Raw genomic sequence first — 22,956 nt, forward strand, 5'->3', positions numbered from 1 at the left:
CATACTGTTGTCCTATTCTATTGCAGAACCTTTGTGCATATCCCCAAGGTCTAAACTAAACTCATTAGTACCTACATGTTAGCGACAGGATTCGAACCCGCATCTCTGTCGTGAGAAGCGGACGCTTACCCGACTGAGTTACCACCGCTCTATACTGCTGTCCATTGCCAGTACCGGCGTTAGGGTAGGGCGCGGTTGGGCGACCGCCCAAGGGCGCCGGACTTTAAGGGGCGCCGTTAAGCGGCGCCCCTTTACCTATATTCCCATCTCCGTAAGCGAAAAAAAAAACGATGTGTTGGCAACACTAGAATGGAACGCAGTGCTCAATCCATTCGGTCGGAGCACTACATTAAAAGCCTTATATTAAAAGTATTATAAAATATCTCTGGAACTGACTTTACAGGGTTATTGGTAAGTGGACCGGATCCTTTCAAGAGGTGATAGAGGAAGGCATTTCCAGTTGATTGAACCCTATAATGCATTATTCGAAACTAAACCATTTCTAAGATATTTAATAATTAAGTTTTTTTTAAATTTTTGCCAAAATTATATGTTTAAAACCGAGAATAAAAAAAACCAGCAATATTTCAGTATTGTTTTTGGTTGTTTTGCAATAGTAACACCTTAATACACTAATTAAAATAATCAAATGTGCATTATTCAAATTAGACACAATACCTCAAAATAGATGAACATTTTTAAAAAAATATTCAAAACGTAAATACAAATAAATGAGGCGTTTGTTAAAAAAAAAAAAAAGTTCCTTTTTGGAGAAATAGATGGCGTTGTCTGGGGTTGTACCAACATTCAAACCCTCAGAACACACTCAGATCACAATATGTTATTCTGTGAGGCTAACGAAATGTGAAAGTGACGTAGGTAGGTAGAATTGTAGTATTATTTTCTCTATGATGTCGATGTCACTGTTGCTTCAGCGTTCAGTGCGATTGTGCGTACAGCCGTTCTTTTCAAGTTTTCTCAGTTTCCTTGTGTTTCTCCTGTATTAATTGAGTTGTAGTTGAGCTATCTGCTCCTCCTCCCTTGATACTGTAGAGGGTGAATTTCCCGCGGCCAAAAATTGCGTGGCATCAATGAAATCGGTACTAAAAAACCAAGTTATAATTTTCTAATATTTTTTTCCGGTTAAGTGAAATAGTTATCTATGTGTAGCACTAAATATTTTATTAATAGGATTAATGGATATTTTAAAAAAAAATATTAAACCCCCAAATCTTTCATTGCCGTGTCTGTCCCCACGTTACCACGTTTTGTATTATTCTTCATTGATGAAAAAATATTGAGTATTGATAGTTAAACTTAGTTTCATTTGATACATTAATAGTTAAAGTATTGTCACGGAATACATTTATTGAAATATATAAAGAATATAACGAACGGTAAGTGAAAATTCATGTGTCCCAGAACTTCTGTTCATCGCCGTGTCCTAAACATGATCAAGGCTATTGTTTTACCTATGAACTTGGGTGCCCCTCTCAGTGCGCTAATCGTTTCTTACAAGTGTCGCCTAACTGCCCGACGTGGAAGGAGGTACATCGGTGCCCGCGTTTTTGCGCTATAGTGAAAATCAGTAAAAAATTTGGGGACTGGACATTTTTTCTTTCATTGCCGTGGATAGATATAACTTATATAAAATTTAGTTTGTCTTCTAGAGTAAGCATTCAAAAGAAAGCTTTTTGAAAATATTTACCTTATAAAGTGTTTATTTCTTCGAATAGTTAATACTTTTTTAGTTATTTATATTTAATGCCTTGATTTTCATCGCCATGCTTTCATTTCCGTGGCTTCCGTGGCCAATATTTGCTATGGCAATGAAAAAAAAACCACGGCAATGCAAAAAATTTCATTGCCATGTCTTGTAAAATAATTTGTATTCATTGCCGTGGTTATGTTATTCATTTCCGTGGCCAGGTTATTCATTTCCGTGACTTATGTTTTCATCGCCGTGGTATGTATGATTAGGCACAGTAACATATCTTTTACCTGTAATACAGGTAATACCGATCACTGACATTACCTACAGAACTAGTCAAATTACCTCTTTTTGCAGTGCGTTAAAACGGGTGCGTATCGCGATGTATAAAAACGAAATATATAATATTACATTAATAATAACAATCACAACATAATTATAATGAACGTTATGTATAAATAAGACCGGTGGTAGCTCAGTCGGGTAAGCGCCCGCTTCCCACTCCAATAATGCGGGTGCGAATTCCGGCGCTGACATGTACCAATGTGTTCCTTGGAATTTAAATACAATGTATACCATCGCTCTTACGGTGAAGGAAAACATCGTGAAGAACCCTGCATATCTACCTATAGATTTAGCACATCTAGATAATATGTGAACCCACCAACTCGCTGTGGACCAGCGTGGTGGGAAATGGTCCAAGCTTAGAAAGGCAGCAGCTTAGACCTTGGGGATATGCACATTGCACAAAGGTCCCATTCGAGAGAGCCAGGTGCAGGTACTTACACCTCCCACGGATAGTAGAATAGAATATAATAGAACATACATCTCTGCAGGAACTCATCTGGATGCTAAGTGGCCTTAATGCTGCTTGCAACGTGTAGGCTTCCGTATGAACTTGGGCAAGACAAAAGTCATGTAGAATGTTCACATAAAACCGGAGCCGGTGATCGTTCGTGAGACAACTATCGAAGTTGTGCAATAATATGACTACCTGAGGCAGACTATTCGGCTTGGCAGAAGCAACTTCGACAAGGAGGCTGAAAGGCGCATCCAACAGTCTTCAACCATTGTGCCCTGCCAGTTATGACATATGGTGCAGAGGGTTCTACCTTTTTTGGCCTAAGATTTATTTGCCTAATCTCGTATTGCATAGTAACGTTGCACATGTTCGTCGAAAGCAAAGCGGAGCGCAGCGAAGAGGAGCGGAGCGTTACCCACATAGCGGAAAATTAAATACCTAATGCAAGGCACCAGTTTGCGCTATATAGGGAGACGCTTCGTCAAAGTTAAAGCCAAATGAATATTAGTAGTTTTTATAAGCTATGCCATAGTATTGTTAGCCTATTTGAGACCATACCGTTATTAGGCTAAATAAGATTATGCGAAATAACTTTTTACTAAACGAGATTTATGCCATACAATTTTCGGCGAAACGAGACTTTGATGTTTCAAGTTTGTGCCAAAAGAGTTTTAGACGAAACGAGTCTTATGCCACTAATAAGTGGCACTAATAAATATAAGTGTTGGCAAAGTGATGATTCTACCAAAAAAGTTTAGACCTTACGAGTTATGCGAAATGAGTTTAGGATAATAAAGATTAGGCGAGATGAGAGGAACCCGGTGCAGAGACCCTTAAGTTTTTTTGTGGGACTGGTCCACCGATTTAAAGTCACTCAGCGTGCTATGGAGAGAGCTATGCTTGGGGTTTCTCTAATGGATGGTATCAGAAAAGAAGTTATACGTCAGAGGACTAAGGTTACCAACATAGCTGTCAAAATATGCAAGTATAGGTAGCCGGTAGTGGCTGGATTCGGAAGACCGAGGACCGAGTGTTGTGGCGCTCCTTGGGAGAGGCCTATGTCCAGCATTGGATGATTATAGGCTGATGATGACAACATGTACATTTCATATTATTATACCAATTAAAATATACTATGATTTAGCATAAAGTTCATAAAATATTCTATCATATCACATAATGTGTGTTAAATTACACAACACCATCAAAACCTCTAGCACCACAATCTAAAGATAGGTGCGATGACGAGAAAAGCGAGGAGGAGCGGTTAAGTGCACATGTTCAGCAAAAGCGAAACGGGGCTACATGGGCAGACGCTCTATGTTTAGGTTTTGAGTTTTGACTGCGTTATTATTATTGGCGCTATGTAGGGAGACGCTTAGCTGACCAACATATGCACCTAACCGCACCTATGTTTATATTTTGATGCTAGGTGTTTTGCCGGTGTTGTGTAATTCAGCACAGAGAATATATGTCATATTATAGTATAGTTTATGAATTTTACATAAAATGAACATTATACATATTGGGTATTATACCTTATAAAAATATAGATGGTATAGGTAAGGTTTATTATATGTTGTGAACGTTATTAGTGTGAAATGAAACATTTTGTTTTAAATACATCGCAATACGGACCCCACAATGCTACTTAGAGAATTCCATACTATATTCTTACTTTTAAACACATTCTGTCGTTTTTTCTTTCGTCCCAATATCTATCCAAATATTTCTGCCATACATTCCTGTCTAAGTTTGCGTTTCCCTCACAGTCTTTTTTAAAAATTGCAGTGGATTGATTCTTTAATTTCCATTGTATACAGTTCTTTCATTGCCGTGGAAGTTTGTTTCATTGCCGTGGGCCTTTGTTTCATTGCCGTGGACGCTTGTTTCATTGCCGTGAACGCATGTTTCATCGCCGTGGCACGAAATTTTTAATCATCCGTATCTCGTTAAGTTTTTAACTTATCTGCTACCCATTTAGTAAGAACACTAACATTAACAAAAACTTTAATAAAAGCGTTTTTCTAATATAAAAAACCTTAAGATAAAAAAGTCCACGGAAATGAAGATTTTTTAGGACTTGTTGAAATCCACCCTAGAGTTAGTGCACTTGAGATAGTGACTCTTTTGAGATAGTGACTCTTGTGAGATAGTGACTCTTGTGATAGTGACTGCGATACATTACCGCGAATGATTTAACTTACTTACGTGAATGAAAATCACTTGGTATGAAATGATCCGAACACAACCTTGAATTTTTTCGCAGTTTCCAATAAATTTTTCGCACATTTATCCGAGTCGCCTTAATCCATTGTTGCGCCTGGCTTTCATCATTTGGAAATTTATGATGTCCTTTATTTTTACAAGTTGCGACGGCACACATTCTCATCTTGTCTTGTAAGTATTTCTTTGGGATCTTATTTAGGATCATACAATAAATAAAAATAGAAAATCAGTTCTCGCACGCAGCACCCGTTCAAACGGCGCGCATAGAGAAAAGAACACTACGTGACGGCGCGGGTAGAACTATTCACAGAATACTTAGCACTATCCCAAGCCACATGCAGTCTGAGCCTCGGAAGGATGGCTCGCGCTACCACCCGACATTTAATCACAACTAGTGAGTTCTTATTCTGAGTTTAGTACTCTTTGCTCTCTATGTAATTTTTGACAGTTGGTACACTGCGTTTTCACGCCATCTATCGGCTTACCCAAAAGCTCAACTGACAGCTGTCAAGGAAAACGGCTCATTAAATTAAAAACATTACCCTCCTCCTTCGGCAGTCGGATAAAAAGAATTTTCATATGATATTTTTTTGTGCACTTTAGCTTTAAAACATTGTCAACTTATAAGCTTTCAAAAAAGATATTTCAGTATCAAATCGATTTAGGTTTCACCAAGATATGGCCAAAACAACCAGCACAGGCGGATAAAATTTAACAGAAAAACCAACAAAATTAGCCCAATTTAAAGGTAAAAAGTGCGATTTGGTATTAGTATATTTCGTACTAGTTTATAAATGTCCTATTTAGGTATTTATTAAAATTTATGAATAGAAAAATGGACATAAAAAGAAAAAAATACTGTTTTTTAGATTACCAAAAGATGCTGATAGGTAAGACTAATCTTAGTATTTTATTGATTTCTTCTACGTTCCTTATTTGAAATGAAATTAATCCGAACTACAAACCCTTTTTTTCTCCATGTTGAACAAAGTCTATTCCAATTTTATTTTCGTTAAAGTATTAAATTTACAGACAAAACTACCTTCAAAATGTATTAATGAATCGATTATAAAATGTGCGCTGAGTGGGATTAGTGCTTAACGAAACTAACACGTTCTGTATCATAATATAAATTATATCCATACTATAAATTATAACGAAAAAAAACATGTTTCCACAAAATTAAATGTTTTAGGTACTTAGATTCATACACATTTTATGTACCTACTTCAAAATATCTTAACTATGAAATTGTTATTGTTTTTACTGGTTATTTCCAATAGAAAAAAAGTTTGGAATAGCTTTGTATTCTAAATTCAAATTAATTTTATTTTAAAACATGACATTCTTTTTACAACGTCAGTCCGTTGCTTAGTAAACGTTGTAGTCTGTGGTGCTGAGGCAACCCTAAGGTGGCTTCTTTTTCAATGCGTATAACCACGTATAACTTATTATGCACCGTAGTCCAGTGAAATAAGGCGCATATTCCATCAACAATTAATTGGTAGGTAAGTAAATAAAAACGTGTGCGGCTGGAACGCGATCTAAATTAGATCTTATTGCTTATGGGATGGAGTCATATTTCTTTGCAAGCCATTGCGAAGATGGACTTCTGTACCTGGTACTAGTTATTATTCTGTGCCCCTGTTGAGTTTTCTCCGCCTTCTCTGGTTGTTTTGGCCATATCTTGGTGAAACCTAAATCGATTTGATACTGAAATATCTTTTTTGAAAGCTTATAAGTTGACAATGTTTTAAAGCTAAAGTGCACAAAAAAATATCATATGAAAATTCTTTTTATCCGACTGCCGAAGGAGGAGGGTAATGTTTTTAATTTAATTTATTTGTATTTACGTTTTGAATATTTTTTTTAAAATGTTCATCTATTTTGAGGTATTGTGTCTAATTTGAATAATGCACATTTGATTATTTTAATTAGTGTATTAAGGTGTTACTATTGCAAAACAACCAAAAAAAAGTGCACAAAAAATTATCATATGAAAACTCTTTTTATTGTCTACTTATTTGTCTTTTTTTAGTTATTTTTTATTTGTCTTAGTTTTGAATATTTTTTTAAAATGTTTATCCATTTTAAGGTATTGTGTCTAATTGAAGTTGAATAATGCACATTTGATTATGTTAATTAGTGATGGAAAAATGGAACGCAACTCATCATGAAACGTCAACAAAACGTCAACGTCAATGAGCTGTCATGTCAATGTCAGCTGTCAAGTCAATGTCACTACTGTCACTCTTGATTTTTCTCTGCGTCAAGTAATGGTCGTAATAAATAACCTATTAAAAGTTTAATTGAGTTTTCTCTGTATTTACCACAGTAATTAAATAAATAATAGTTGTCTTAAATTCCAACATGGTAGCAGAGCGTGGTTCTTAACAAATTTCAGGTATTAAGTGCGTGATTGCAAAAATATCACGAGATAACATTATTGTCCGCCGGCCGGCACAACTTGATTGCCGAAATTTCAGCAAACAGGACATTTAAGTTATTTGTTGTAATACAATCAAGACATGTCGTCAAATGCAAGTGCATTCAGCATCGACAAATTAATTGGCCGTGACAACTACTCGACCTGGAAGTTTGCAGTACAAACATATTTAGAGCATGAAGAGCTCTGGGAGTGTGTTGAAGGAACCAACGTTGACCAGAAGAAGGACAAAAAGGCAAAGTCGAAGATAATCCTGCTAGTTGACCCGATAAATTATGTTCACATCGAGGAATGCACCACTTCTAAGGAGGTATGGCTCAATTTACCATGTTTGCCCTGAACTCGTAAACATAATGTTATCCCTGAATACACCATCCACCCGCACACGTCATACTCGCAAAGCCCTTTTCCACATACCCTTAGTGCATACAAACTACGCAAGTAACTCCATAAGTTGCCGACTACCTAAAACTTATAATAAACAGTTCTCAGACTTTGACATTTTTCATTTAACGCAAATGAGCTTTGTAAATAGAATAAGGGAATGGTTTTTCGCCAAGGACAGTTATTGATTTACAATTTAAAAATTTAGAATTTGCCTCCAAATTTAGATATTTTTTTATTTTTTTTTAAATGACATGCTGGTAACTTTTGTGTTTAATATACATGAGTCAACTTTAAATGAATTTTTGTTTATGTTTTGTTGCTTGTAAATTTTAATTGCTTGTAATCTTTTGTAATTTTTTGTGTGACTGTATTGTAATGTAACCTAAATTTAGCATGTATTTTTTATACTTTATTTTCTGTCTGATGTAATTGTGATTCGTTTGTATAATGTAAGTCCGTAATTGGCCTATGTATGGCTTATATAATACCTAAGCTATTATTTTGTCTTGTGCTGTGGATTTTGTGAAATAAATAAATAAAAAAATAAATAAAAATAAAATAAAAAAATTTGCAACAAGCTTTTAGCGACTCAGGTCTTACACGAAAGGTTGGCTTACTAAAATCTCTGATAACAACCACTTTAGATAGCAGTTCAGGTGTTGAGGACTACGTAAATAAAATTATGTCCACTGCACACAAGCTCCGTAACATTAACTTCAAAGTGGATGATGAATGGCTGGGTACATTGTTACTAGCTGGGCTGCCGGAGTCATATAAACCTATGCTCATGGCATTAGAAAGCTCGGGCACTTCCATAACAGCAGACTTGGTCAAAACTAAGATTTTACAGGATGTAAACATTAAGCCGACTGAGAATTCAGCACTCATTGTACATAAATATGGAGAAAATTCTAGAGGAAAATCAAAAGGTCCCCGCTGTTTTAATTGCAACAAATATGGTCACTATAGCAAGTTTTGTAGAAATAAGAACAAAAAGAATGATAATCAAAATACTAATACCAATTTTGTAGCTGCTTTTTCAGCTGTTTCAGTTAACGATGAAAACAACTGGTATATTGATTCTGGAGCATCTGCACATATGTCTAGACATCGAGTGTGGCTGGAAAATGAGACGGCACCCAAGGTACCCCATGTGCGAGTGGCAGATGATAAGGTGCTAAAAGTTATATCAACTGGGAACATTATCATAGGGGTGAAGGGCCCGAACAGTTCGCTCAACAACATACAGGTAAAAGATGTTCTTTATGTACCGGACTTAGCTACAAACTTGCTATCTGTCAGTAAAATTATTGAAAGTGGCTGTACTGTCAAGTTTAATGAGAAAGGCTGTATTATAAGGAATAGCAATGGTGAGATTGCAGCAACAGCTGATCGTGTAAATGGCACATATCGACTTAACACCAATCTACACCAAGCCCTGTCATCAGTAACTTCAAAAGGGGACAGTAACTTCTTGTGGCACCAAAGAATGGGCCACATTAATTACAATGACCTAGATAAATTACAGATCTGTGCCGAGGGTATGAAATTATCCACGCAGAAAGAAGACGCAGCATGCACTTCCTGTCTGGAAGGGAAACAGACCAGACAACCGTTCAACCATGGGGGCTCCCGGGCATCTGAACTGCTAGAGCTAGTCCACTCAGACGTATGTGGACCGATGGAGAACAAGTCTATTGGAGGTTCCAGGTATTTTCTCACCTTTATAGATGATTATTTATATGATATTTATTATGATATTTATTATACATGTATTATATACAAGTAAGTGTATTCTAGTGTTTGTAGGTATTTTTACAAAATTATCTTTCCTCTCAGTCTTTCGCACTACCTATAACTTTCTCCACAACACCCAAGGTTAGCTGGAAGAGAATGCTGTTAGCATTAAGTTCGCCTATGTACATAATTTTATTATTGTGCAATAAAGTATTTAATAATAATAATAATAATAATAATAATTATTCCAGAAAAGTGTATGTATACATGTTGACCCACAAAAGTGAAGCCTTAGAAAAGTTCAAGGAATTTAAAAATCAGGTGGAAAATGAGTTAAACAGAAAGATAAAGATTCTTCGGTCTGATAATGGTAAAGAATATGTTAACCACAGTTTCCATAATTTTCTGAGATCTGCAGGTATTATTCATCAAACTTCAAACCCATACACTCCGGAGCAGAATGGGCTAGCAGAAAGAATGAACCGTACACTTGTAGAAAAGGCTAAATGTATGATTTTTAATGCATGTTTACAGAAAGAATACTGGGCAGAAGCCATATCGACTGCTGCATACATTGTAAATCGCTCTCCATGTCGGGGGCTGTCGTCAGATGCCACTCCATATGAGGTATGGACCGGATCAAAGCCCAACATCAGTCACATGAAGGTATTTGGCTCTCGAGCTATGGTACATGTACCCAAGGAAAGGAGGCAGAAATGGGACCCCAAATCACGTGAGTTAATTTTTGTTGGGTACAGTGATACTACAAAAGGCTACAGGTTCATAGACCCGAAAAATAAGCGCGTCATAATGAGCAGAGACGTTGTATTTCTAGAAGATACGGTCCAACAGACGAAAATCTCCATAGAAACAGACAACGTGAAAGATAAAACATGCACTAATGAAAGATATCAGTCAAATACAACTTGTACACCGAGTAAACCAGCTGCCGTTGAAATTGTACATACCCATGATGATAATAGAGCACCATTAAATGTTTCAGTCGCAGATGCAACTATAGAAGTTTCTAGGGGTGCGTATTGCGACGTATAAAAACGAAATGTATAATTTCACATTAATAACGTTCACAACATATACCTAATGAACGTTTCGTATAACAACAAAATCTATATTTTCATAAGGTATAAGATTCAAATGGTATAACGTACATTTGATATAATATCAAAATATATAATACTTACGAGGACTAATATCAATTCGTATAACATACATTACGTATATCGTTTAAAATATATACTATCATTTAGTATAAAGTTCATAAAACATAATACCTAACTACCTAACATAACATAATCTGTGTTTAATTACCCAACACCGTCAAACCCCCTAGCACCAAAACCTAAAGATAGGTGCGACGACGAGCAAAGCGAGGAGGAGCGTGTTAGGTGCACATGTTCGTCGAAACCAAAGCGGAGCGCAGCGAAGCGGAGCGGAGCGTCTCCCAACATAGCTTCAATAATAATAACGGTGTGAAAACCCCTAGTACCAAAACCTAAAGATAGGTGCGACGACGAGCAAAGCGAGGAGGAGCGTGTTAGGTGCACATGTTCGTCGAAACCAAAGCGGAGCGCAGCGAAGCGGAGCGGAGCGTCTCCCAACATAGCTTCAATAATAATAACGGTGTGAAAACCCCTAGTACCAAAACCTAAAGATAGGTGCGACGACGAGCAAAGCGAGGAGGAGCGTGTTAGGTGCACATGTTCGTTGAAACCAAAGCGGAGCGCAGCGAAGCGGAGTGGAGCGTTCCCCCCACATAACGTCAATAATAATGAAAATAAGATACGACAATCTTTTATACTATTTGTGCATTATACATTATGATAATTATATCCGTTGTAGAATATATGTTATAAACGTTATATATTATGAACGTTATGTATTTTAATCGTTATATCAATTGAAATTATACTTTTTGAACGTTATTCTTTACGAAATTATATATTTTGTAATTATGCCTTTCGTTTGTTATGCACAGTGATCGTTATACTTAATAAATTTATATCATATGGGCGTATACCTTGTGAATGTTATACCATGCGTTTTTATACCTCGTATTACTTACCCATGGCTCTCTTTCCTTTAGGCAAGTCAGTGAGAATCCAAGTATCATTCTCTAACAGTGACTCATATTCTACATCCATGGCATCTCTCCATTGCTGAGCTAGTTCGCTTTTCAATGCTTCTTCAGTACTCTGAGGATCACAGTCCAGCACACTCATTGCGGATTCATTGCTTAAGCACATGTATGACACAGGATCTGATTGATCAGCTTGTTCTCTTAACTGTCTCCGTGTTCTTACTGTGACATTTGTTGATGGTGACAATGGTCTGCTTGGTACATAGTCTGTGTCTTCGAATTCATCTGATGAACTAGAAACTGGGTTGTTAGAACTGTTAGAGAATGATACTTGGATTCTCACTGACTTGCCTAAAGGAAAGAGAGCCATACCCTGCAAGTGGGTGTATAAAACTAAGAGAAATGAAAATGGAGAGATTGTAAAATATAAAGCCAGGCTAGTAATAAAAGGGTATAAGCAAAGAAAAGATATAGATTATCAAGAAGTATTTGCCCCAGTGGTCCGGTACACTTCCCTCAGATGTCTAGTAGCTACAGCAGCTAAGTATGATCTCAAAATTCATCAAATGGATGCCATTTCAGCGTTTTTGCAAGGAGATGTAGAGGAGGAACTTTACATGACCCAGCCACCCTTGTATGAGAAGGACAGCAAGAGTGTATGCCACCTTAAGAAATCCATCTATGGTCTGAAACAAGCGAGCCGACAGTGGAATATAAAATTGAATGCTGCACTTCAAGATATTGGCTTGTCACGGAGTAGAGTTGATCCCTGCATATATTATTGCATAAACGAGAACGATATACTGTTCATTACATTGTATGTCGATGATTTATTGTTCTTTTACAGCAGAGAAGGAACTGTAAATACTGTAAAAGAAAAATTAACTCAAAAATTCAAAATGAAAGATCTAGGAGAAGCCAGATTTTGTATTGGTTTGAAAATAACAAGAAAAGAAGATGAAATTTCATTAGATCAGTCGTTGTACATTGAGAAAATATTACAATGCTTTGGAATGGCAGAAAGCAAAGCAGTCAACACACCTTGTGATGTCAGCATGAAGTTGATACCGGCCAAGAGTGATGATGAAGTCAGGACTGACATACCATATCATGAAGCAGTTGGATGTCTTTTATATCTGTCTCAAGGTACACGACCAGATATAACATATGCAGTGAATATGTTAAGCCGCTTCAATAGCAAGCCCACTAAAGAACACTGGATAGCATTAAAAAGAGTGCTCAGATACCTAAAAGGAACATCAAACATGAAACTAACATACAAGAAGAATGAAGAAAATGTTGTTGGTTACTGTGATGCAGACTGGGCATCGAATATAGAAGACCGGCGTTCGTGCACCGGTCATGTTTTTCTGTTTCAGGGAGCTGCTATAAGTTGGGCTTCTAAAAGGCAGTTGACCGTGGCCCTATCGTCCACAGAGGCTGAATACATGTCTCTAACTTCTGCAGTACAAGAGGCACTGTGGCTCGGCCAGTTACACCGTGAGCTCTGGTCTGAACAAACGGACCAGCCATTTATCATGTATTGTGATAATCAAAGTACAATTAAGCTTTCAGGTAGTAATGTTTACCATGCCCGCAGTAAACATATTGACGTGAGGTACCACTTCATCCGAGAGAAGGTATCCAGTCGGAAGATCGAAGTCCACTACAAAAGTACTGATGAGATGGCTGCTGACGTCCTCACAAAAGGACTTCACCGAACCAAGCATGAGTTTTGCTGTAAAGCCATGGGTTTGCGTTCAGGAGAGGATGATGGAAAAATGGAACGCAACTCATCATGAAACGTCAACAAAACGTCAACGTCAATGAGCTGTCATGTCAATGTCAGCTGTCACGTCAATGTCACTACTGTCACTCTTGATTTTTCTCTGCGTCAAGTAATGGTCGTAATAAATAACCTATTAAAAGTTTAATTGAGTTTTCTCTGTATTTACCACAGTAATTAAATAAATAATAGTTGTCTTAAATTCCAACAATTAGTTTATAAAGGTGTTACTAATGCAAAACAACCAAAAAAATATATTGAAATATTGCTAGTTTTTTTAATTTTCGGTTTTAAACATAAAATTTTGGCAATTTAAAAAATAAAAACTTATTGAATATCTTAGAAATGGTTAAGTTTTGGGTAATGCATTAAAGGGTTCAATCAACTGGAAATGCTCTATCACTTCATGAAAGGATCCGGTCTACCTGCAAATAACCCTGTATAATGTTGATGAAATTTTAACACGGAGATAATAAATGAATGTCGAGGAGGTACGGTCAAGTGGATGAACACTGTTCATTCGTAAGCCTTTGTGTTAAAGGTGAAAAGTGTCCACCGACTTTTGCATCTGACTGTACATAGAAGTCATTTTTTCGGAAACGAGTGGATGATCGTGATTTGCTGAAAACATCGACTTTCATAACTTAATAAAAGAGTTCGCCGATAGAAAGGCTAGAAAAGTTTTTTTTTTAATAAATGTTTATTTCTTTTCATAAATGGTTATGTCATTATTATCCTTCGCCTTATTTCTTATGGGCAGTTAGGGGGCGCCGTAGAAATCTCGCCCAGGGCGCTGGTAGTACTAAAACCGGCACTGTCCATTGCTGCATATTATTATCATAATTATGTAGTCGCGTTATACATATGTATACAAAAATACTTACCAAGTAGATGCGCTGGTATTGGTCCTTTAGCCGGCACTACCTCATCGCCATACTTCATCCGGAGCTGCCTTCGCACGTACGCGTGCAGCTGTTGGTACAGCGGCTTGATGTCGTTGAACAGCTTGATGAACTGCTTCTCGCTGTCCTTGGCCTCGTACTCGCTGAGCCACCACTCCGCTGAGCTGTCGAATCCTGAAATATTGTTATGCGTGTTGTTTATTTTCTTCAAAGGTCTTAGTGCGGACCCGGAAAAAAAACGCAAATTTGATGAGAACATTTTACTTTCTGCGCTAAACATGCTTCCACCCAAAGGTTGTCTTGAAAAAAAACGCTTTAAGCGATAAGACCGCCATTTTTGTACCTATGCGTTAGTACCTATACATACATATACAGGGTGATTGGTAAGTCGATGTATTCCTTTAAATGGGTTAAAGACCAAGGAATTTCCAGTCGATTGAACCCCATAATGCATTATCCGAAAGTCAACCATTTCTGAGTTATTTAAGTTTTAAGTTTTTTTTGGTTTTTGCCAAAATTAATTTTTAAAAGCAAAATATTTAAAATAATAACCATTTTTTTAATACTTCTTTTGATTGATTTGCATTAGTGACACCTTAGCCAACTAGTTATGATCATTAAATGCGCAATATTTAACTTAATTTAGACACAGTGCTTCAAAATAGATGAAACATTATGAAAATGTTACAAAAGGTGAAAACAAAAATTCTGAATTTAAAAAGAATTTTATCTGAAAATTTTTCAGGCACTACAGCTTAAAAATATAGTCAATTTATAAGCTTTCAAATGACATATGCCAATCCAAAATCGATTAAGGTATGACCAAGATATAGCCAAAACAACCACATAGGCGGACATATCTCAGTAGAGAAACGAACAAGATTTGTTCAAATTTTAAGGTAAAAACTCTTATAACTAGACTGTGCAGAGCTCTGAACCGTTTATTAATTATTGTTCTCCGATAGCGCGGTTCCTCAAAAGCACAGATTGCTTGCTGTTGCTTCACCGAAATAATGCTTGTCCGATAACATGGTTAGCCGAAAGTACTTTTCGATGACTATAGGTTCAACGATAGAATGCTTTTTCGACTGCACAGTTTGTCAAATTGTTTAACCGATAAATTGCATCACCTATAACACTATTCGGTGAAACTTTTCAGCTAAAACATTTGGCACAGTGTTTGAACACGGTGAAGTTAAAACAATTATTGTCGAACAGTGCTATTGTCTAAACGTGCAACTGGCCAATTATGTTTTCGGTGAATTAACTGTCGTCGAACAGTACGACTTTTGGAGAACCGGGTTGTAAAGCATTCTTTTGTTTTACCAATCATAATAATTGAAAAGTACTTTCGGCTAACTGTGTTATCGGACAAGCATTATTTCGGTGAAGCAACCTTGTCATCGATCTTTGCTTTTGAGGAACCGCGCTATCGGAGAACAATAATTAGTAAACGGTTCGGAGCTCTAAACAGTCTAGTTATAAGAGTTTTTACCTTAAAAATTGAACGAATCTTGTTCGTTTCCGTACTGAGATTTGACCGCCTATGTGGTTGTTTTGGCTATATCTTGGTCATACCTTGATCGATTTTGGATTGGCATATGTCATTTGAAAGCTTATAAATTGACTATGTTTTTAAGCTGTAGTACCTGAAAATTTTTCTTCTTAATTTTTTTTCTTTTTAAATTCAGCATTTTTGTTTTGACCTTTCGTAACATTTTCTTAATGTTTCACCTATTTTGAAGCACTGTGTCTAAATTAAGTTAATCATTGCCCATTTAATGATTATAATTAGTTGACTAAGGTGTCACTTATGCAAATAAATCAAAAAAGTATTAAAGAAATGGTTAGTATTTTAAATATTTTGCTTTTAAACATAAATTTTGGCAAAAAACCATAAAAAACTTAAAACTTAAATAACTCAGAAATGGTTGACTTTCGGATAATGCATTATGGGGTTCAATCGACTGGAAATGCCTTCGACTATAACCCATTTAAAGGAATACATCGACTTACCAATCACCCGGTATATAAGTTTTGTAATTTCTTTTCTGTTTGTGTACAAATAAAGAATATTCTATCTATATTTTTATTTATCTACTTAGTTCATCTCGTAGAAGCTGATATCTAGAAAATTCACTGTTATCTTGGTTACCTAAGGCAACTTATCAGAGCACTTAACAGTTAACTCACCATTCATTTTAGCAGCTTCATTGTTCAGTGTAACGTACTCAGTAAAGTAATGTTTGGAAGGAGCTCCGGCAGCCTTATGCCACTCCAGCCAGGTGTATTTCAGCTCTTCTGGGTCTTGGCTCTTCGCAAATATATTTGTCACCTCTGGAACAATACATCATACATATTTGGTAGCGGTGGGGTACCTAGAAGTCCGATCACAAAGCAAAGAGTGATTTTTATAGAATCCGATCCAATCCAAGTTATCTCACCTGGCTCGACGTGCAGATCACACTTTTTCTTATCATGGTAATCACATATTGTCGCTTTAGCGTATGTAGTCTGCATGTTGTTCTTGGCTTGTATCAGTCTTTCGTTCAAATCCTCTGGCAGAGCCGACGTGCCGAGCACCGAATGCTTCTGGAACATTCTCTTCAGATTCTCGTCTTCGAATTCTCGCCAGAAGTACGTCATCGTGTCCTTCCAGTACTCTTTTTCTTGTTCAGCTACGTCTAAAGATACTTGCATCTGTAATATGAAGTTTATTTAAGTGTGTCTATATGAGATATCTGCAAATATAAAATTGATTTTATATATAAGAAGCTTCATTACTAGTTCGCCATGATCCCCATTCAAAAAATCTAAAGATAACACGTATTAGATATTAAAAGTGTATTTTATTTGTTTTATAGCTTTAGCTTGCCCAAAACGAACATTCAATCAGACCACTAATACAGACCTACCACTATTCATGGTATCAATATATTATATTATACTTTACCATCCTCTCCTCAGTGTGCCTCGTAATATTGATCTCGTAGTCCCACTGCGCCAGTGACATCCTGTTCTTCAGCGTCCCGGACCACTCGTTGAGCTTGTCCATGTAGTCCCGGCCGGCCCCCTCCTCCGCCGCGCGCTCGGCCGCCCAGCCCTGTGCTGCCACCACGAAGACTGAGGCTATTGCCCCCACCAGGGCCATCTCCACGCATAGCTTCAACACCATCTGGGAGTTTAGATACAGTTGGTGTTGGAACGCAAATTTAGGCTGTCAAAAATCTTTGCGATGTGGTTCTGCAACTGCAACTACAATGCTCTTTCACCGAAGGTCCCACAAAATATGTGTTCCATATACGAAATTTATTGATCCTATTATAGCACTGGTAATCTGCTAATTAATATTCAACTAAATTAAGTACAAGATAGATACTTTGGATCAAATTAAGTCAAAAAATATAAAAGAGTCTCTTACTACTTAAGCGCTTGCTGCTAAAATTTAAAAAACCAAAAAAACAACTTACCTCTTTCCTTACTTGTAAAGATCTAAGGAATGATTTTAGTTGATACAGATGTTGACAAATATAAGCATCTTCGGCATATTGAAAATGATGGCTGATAAAAACTTATCATGTCAAGGGTTTACAGAGATATTCAAGATTACAACTCAAGCATGACAAGTATAAAAATATGTCAACCAATGGCGTCTAGTAAGTAACCTTTTCTAGTCTTATCTATATATCTATCTAGCCCTACGAGGTAAATATGTATGTTTCATAAACCGAAAATCACATAAATATGTAATATAACTTACAAACAGAACTTTCTTCGTGGTGCTACTGAAATATCCACAAGGCATTTTCAGTAGTTACCAAAGTAATTACACGTCAAACATTACACACACTAAACTAAGAGCTAAGAGAGATCTTTAAAACAACTGAGCATCCTTCGTTTCATTTCCAAACTAGTAATTAGCTGCTTGTGAGCTCGTCTGTCATGCCTCTCAAAATATAATGTCTTTTGTTGTGACTTGACGGAAAATTTGTTGGACCCGAAACCAATAGCAGATGCTCTTGAATATTTTTCAACAGAATGTGATTGAAGCATGGCTAATTTATCATTATTATCGATTAGTATTCAGTCATAAGTCTCTCCCAAGGAGCGCAACATAATATTCTTCCTCATGCAACGACAAAGTAATTACTACTCATACTACTTATATTCTGATCCCGTGCTGCTAAGTTTAATTTCACCTTTTAAACAGTATTGGTTGAAATCGGTTACCATATTTTATACTTGGTTCTATTGACTTAGGCTCCAAAGTGAATTACATATATTTTAAATTTTCTACCAGTTAAAAGGGTCAACAAAAACTACTTAAATGCTTTGTGTGTATAGCCAATACAATATACTTACTATTACAGCGCCGGAGTCAGTATACCTACTTACTGAAAGGCAGTTCAATGTGTAACTAATTGTCATTTGAATAATTTTACCATTATACTTAAAGTAACTTAGTTATTTGAAAAACGTAGCATCGAGTTTATTACATACAGTAAGTAAATAATCATTGACGTTAAAATTCCTTTATAGACCGACAAACTTATCTGTTCCGGTGACAGTTAACTAAATTGGTCCATATCTCATTATTTACTTATGAATTATATATTGATATAGATTAGATGGGTTTATTGAAACCACAATAGCGAATTACCATTACTGGCAAACGTAAAATCTTATAGAATGAAGAAATATTACACATTTACGTGAGCTGTCACCGGAACAGATAAGTTTGTGGCACTGTACTGGAATTAAGGTATCTCTTGTGGGAGTGTGATAAGACCTTTCTGTCGGTTTCATAACTGAGAACGTCAAGTTAAGCACAACTTAAGAATGTCATGCAGCGGTGTGATTGGCTAAATTGAAATTGCGATGTCAAATGAAGCATAGAGTTATCTGCCTCGTGCTTGATATGAAAATACTTAAACTTTCCTTATTTATAATATAATTACGTCGTTTGTATGTACACTCGTTGAACTCGCACGGATAAAGTATGAAAATGAAAATGGTGGCTATTGAATTACTGTTTTGCTTAACATAAAAATAGGATTAAATATATAAATTTGCATGGTTCTGACCTCATCTTCATATTCCATATTCACGTTTATTAAACTTGTTCTAGTCAGTAGGGTTGTTTGCATAACCTCAACTTTTGGCAGAGTGGTTGGTAGAGACAATAGACTTCTGTACTTCTTACGCTTTATAATCACGCTTGTCAGCTTCGGAAGATCCTAATAAGACTCAGGAAGAGGAAAAAGGAGAGTACAACAAAAACAACACCATCAGACTATCGTACAAAGTTTATTATGAATACTGAAGCTTGCCTACTATAAATATTATACTACCTACTACTATATTTATGACAGATAGACAAACTCTGCCTTGCCGTGTGAAACGGGAATAAAAACTGGTAAAACTACAGAAGGTACCATCGCTTTACTTCAGCTAATTACTGAGTCCTCCTAGGCATCATAGGATGAGCATTTTGAAGAGCCACTGCTTTGTTCTACAAGTGTTTTATTGTGGCCTTTTCATACACGAGTAAAATATAATGTGGTTTCTGGCAGAATAAAATTGTTGGTAAGAAATGAGAAGATTTTTCTGCAGTGTACTTCCAATATATTCAATTTGCTTCTGATGTTCGGTGGCTTTCATCCAATAGCGGACCGTTACGGGCTGTTGATGATGGCTGATGATAAGTGCTTCCTCTGCGGCTAAGTTTGTCGATCTAGGCTTTCGCGATGACGCAGTAAGTACGCTTAGGCGGGCGCGTGAAGCCGTCACGTCGAGCTCTCCGTGGTGGTCTCTGCGCTGTGCTTGTTGCTCTCATCAGCCGCTTTGGCTTCTAGCGCTGCTCGCTGCTCGGCTGTGCAGTATTCTGGAAATAATGAACCACATTGTAAAGATGAAATAGATTCTAGTTTTCAGCTTTTAATCGTCCAAGTATAAGGTGTGATAGTTTCCCTTTATCATATTATCCTCCCATCGGGCTGGTAAGTAGGTACAGGTTTTCTATATTTCACATGTTTTATCGCTGTCTAGTTACTAGAGTACAGTCGACCGGTATATTTAAATTCGAAATTTATTTAACAATATTTATAATTACAAATTAGTATGAGTTCTGATTATTTATTTTTTTATTTTAGTGACCTGTATAAATTCTTATTTTAATATTATTTTACGTAACCATTGAAGCCATACGATAAATAAAAATAAAGTTCTGATTTATGATCTAGAATTATTTACATGTCAGAAGTCAGTGCTTCACATTCAGTATTTACATTAGTCATCATCAGAACCCATCACGTCTCTCCTGCTGGAACACGGGTCTCCTTCCAATGAAGGAAGGGTTTTAGGCCTGGTCCACCACCCTGGCCTAGTGCAGGTTAGTGGACCAATCATATTACAATAGTAATCAATATTCTTGCTAAGTGAGTGTACTCACGCATCTTGCTGGGCTCCCAGCCGATGTGCTCGCCGGTGCGCTGGTTCTCGGCCTGCAGCCACTCGTGCAGCGGGCGGAAGTACTCGAGCAGCCCGTCGGCGCTCATCAAGCGCTGCCCCGTCAGCGCCTCCATCGCGTCCGGCCACGGCTTCGACGAACCCATCTTTAACATGTTCCTGTAAATGTATGCGCTATAAGTCAATATTCATGATGTATGATAGTGTATTTCTGTAGAATTTGCAGGTATAGGCTACGCCACATTCTTAAATAATCTCGAATTGGGATGAATTAGCGCTCGCATTAATTATTTCTTCTGCCAAGTGCTTTACACACCACACCATACACACACATTGCAGATCAAAATTTTGCGCATAAAAATTGACAAAATATTAAATTTTAGCCAAAAACTCAATATTTGGCCACTGGTAAATTTTTAAGCGATTACAATACAGGTCTTCAAATAACGGCTCCAAAATCAATATCCGATGCATCATCCAATCCCTTGGTCTAGAAAAGCATAGTCGATGCACTTACAGTCGTCGAAATATAATAGGCCCGTTTGGACAGCTACACTTTACTTAACTTTTGAAGCACCAAAAGTTACTTATTGTTTAGATTTTTTATAATTTAGATTTGACACCAGCTGTCATCCCATACATTTTCGACCTGTCCAAACGGGACTATTATATTTCGACGACTGTACGAGATTTTATTTAATGTAACTACAGCATACAGTGGTCCAGGAAGAGCGGGGTCTCCCAATGTTATGTTATACATATACTAAGTTACTGAAAATAAATATTTTGTATTTGTACTTACGAGAGCGCGTTCCCGGCGGCCACGCTCTGGTAGATGTCGCAGTCCACCAGCTTCTTGGTGAAGTCCTCGGGCACGTACTCGCCGGCCAGCTGGCACAGCGCGCGGTGGAACTGGAACTGGATGATGAACGACACGTAGTACCTGGAAGAGAAGAGTTGGGGGGAAAATTACAGGTGAATCGGGCAGGAGGAAATGAAGACAAGTTTTGAGGTTAAAATGACAGGCTAATTGAGCAGGATGAAATGGCAGATTCGGTAATAAGGCTTGCTTCAACATCCATAATAATGTGCATTGCACTCATTGAAACAAATGGCGATCCGGCTCGAGACCTAGGTACCACTTGAGTTTTCAAGAAAACATTGTCAGGAAACCTGCTGTACATCTAGACTAGTTGTGTACCCTAAGTTCATTGTACACATTCAAAAATTGCGATAAAGCTAGCGACCTATCACATGAGTATAAATTAAAAACGAAAAATGGGTGGCTCACGATCTTAAGTCACCTCTAACTATCCCTTCGGAGAGAACCCTTCGATTTCAGTCGTGAGTTTAATCTGTAATTAGTTATACGAAGACTGAAATATCTCACCTAGCATATTCCACATCAGCAGACACGTGGTACTTGGCGGCGGCGTCGAAGTCCTCCTCGGTCCTGTTCACGGGCGGCTCCACGCCCTGCAGAGACTCCCGCAGGTTCCAGTAGTGGCAGTTGTAGTCCTCAGGCGCCGTCGTGCCGCGGAATACGCCGTAGCGGAACAGGTCCAAGGTATACGCGAACGGCAGGAACACTATCTTGTCTATTCCCTGGAAAGGTAAGTAAATAAGTTTCATCAGTGTTCACAATCACAACATAGGAGGTTATTATGTCACAATACAGGAGATTATTATTGTGCTGGTGTTTTTCAGACTTTATACTCGTAGGGGCATATTGCTGTATTTGGAATACGAGGCGTCAACAGTAAGGAAAAGATTAGCTAGGCAGAATAGCGTCAATTGTCGACTGGCTAAGGTAGCGCTGATGTAACTTTGATGTAAGGAATAGTTGTATCTATGCTAAACCTAGACATTGGCATAACAATCAGCATTACAAAGCGCTGCGCTATCCGCTATATCTGGGGGCACGGCAGTGCCTCCACCAAGTCGAGCAAAAAAGCGGCACGGCCGTACCATCCTTTTCTCGAAGCAATTCAGGCCATTTTCGACCCCCCTGTAACTTCGTTGTGGATAAAACTAGAAGACTGAATTTTCACTAACCATGCAAGCATTGTAAAGACAGGGTATATTTCAAATGTCATTAAATTTGAAACAGTAGTTTAAGAATTATAACGGGTCAAAGTTTCTTAATTTTGTCACTGACTCACTCACTCACTCACTCACCGATCATAAAAAATCTAAGGCACTTCTAGCAGACCTAGAAGCTTCAAATTTGGAATATAAGTAGTGTTTGGTGTATGCATCAAGGAAAAACCTAAATATTTGGGGGCACGGTAGTGCCCCACCAACTCGAGTAATTTTTTTTAATTTTGGTCCAGTTTTCTAGATAGGTACATAACTGCTTAAATAATTTCAAAATTACATATCTGGGAGCA

At 37.3% G+C, this 22,956-nt stretch overlaps 3 protein-coding genes across 8 annotated transcripts in view; 1 reads left to right on the forward strand and 2 right to left on the reverse strand.

Annotated features, from left to right (window-relative positions):
• LOC105383331 (angiotensin-converting enzyme) overlaps positions 1–17,918 on the reverse strand; it is a 36,976-nt gene extending 19,058 nt beyond the window's left edge. For 2 of the 4 annotated variants that reach the window (XM_048622982.1, XM_038106689.2), the window contains exons 1-5: positions 17,859–17,918; positions 17,052–17,273; positions 16,543–16,798; positions 16,292–16,435; positions 14,081–14,272 (exon numbers count right to left, since the gene is read on the reverse strand). In XM_048622982.1, the coding sequence (XP_048478939.1) occupies positions 14,081–14,272; positions 16,292–16,435; positions 16,543–16,798; positions 17,052–17,273; positions 17,859–17,903 (859 nt within the window). In that variant the 5' untranslated portion in view covers positions 17,904–17,918. Of the gene's footprint in view, positions 1–14,080; positions 14,273–16,291; positions 16,436–16,542; positions 16,799–17,051; positions 17,274–17,519; positions 17,548–17,568; positions 17,706–17,858 lie in introns of those variants that run through there. The other 2 variants (XM_048622983.1, XM_048622984.1) reach the window with 2 other exon arrangements.
• On the forward strand, positions 7,107–9,285 carry LOC125488933. Its single transcript, XM_048623006.1, has 2 exons — positions 7,107–7,498; positions 8,607–9,285. The coding sequence occupies exons 1-2, from the start codon at positions 7,271–7,273 to the stop codon at positions 8,754–8,756; spliced, it is 378 nt and encodes a 125-aa protein (XP_048478963.1). The 5' UTR covers positions 7,107–7,270; the 3' UTR covers positions 8,757–9,285.
• Positions 17,919–19,386: 1,468 nt separating the features above from the next.
• The window catches only part of LOC105383330 (angiotensin-converting enzyme), a 29,018-nt gene continuing 25,448 nt past the window's right edge, over positions 19,387–22,956 (reverse strand). For all 3 annotated transcript variants that reach the window (XM_038106718.2, XM_038106708.2, XM_038106727.2), the window contains exons 10-13: positions 21,957–22,171; positions 21,369–21,509; positions 20,550–20,725; positions 19,387–19,982 (exon numbers count right to left, since the gene is read on the reverse strand). In XM_038106718.2, coding sequence (XP_037962646.2) covers positions 19,885–19,982; positions 20,550–20,725; positions 21,369–21,509; positions 21,957–22,171 — 630 coding nt within the window. In that variant the 3' untranslated portion in view covers positions 19,387–19,884. The remainder of the gene's footprint in view (positions 19,983–20,549; positions 20,726–21,368; positions 21,510–21,956; positions 22,172–22,956) is intronic.

Source organism: Plutella xylostella, chromosome 9 (genome assembly GCF_932276165.1).
Source record: "Plutella xylostella chromosome 9, ilPluXylo3.1, whole genome shotgun sequence".
Taxonomy (NCBI): Eukaryota; Metazoa; Arthropoda; class Insecta; order Lepidoptera; family Plutellidae; genus Plutella; species Plutella xylostella.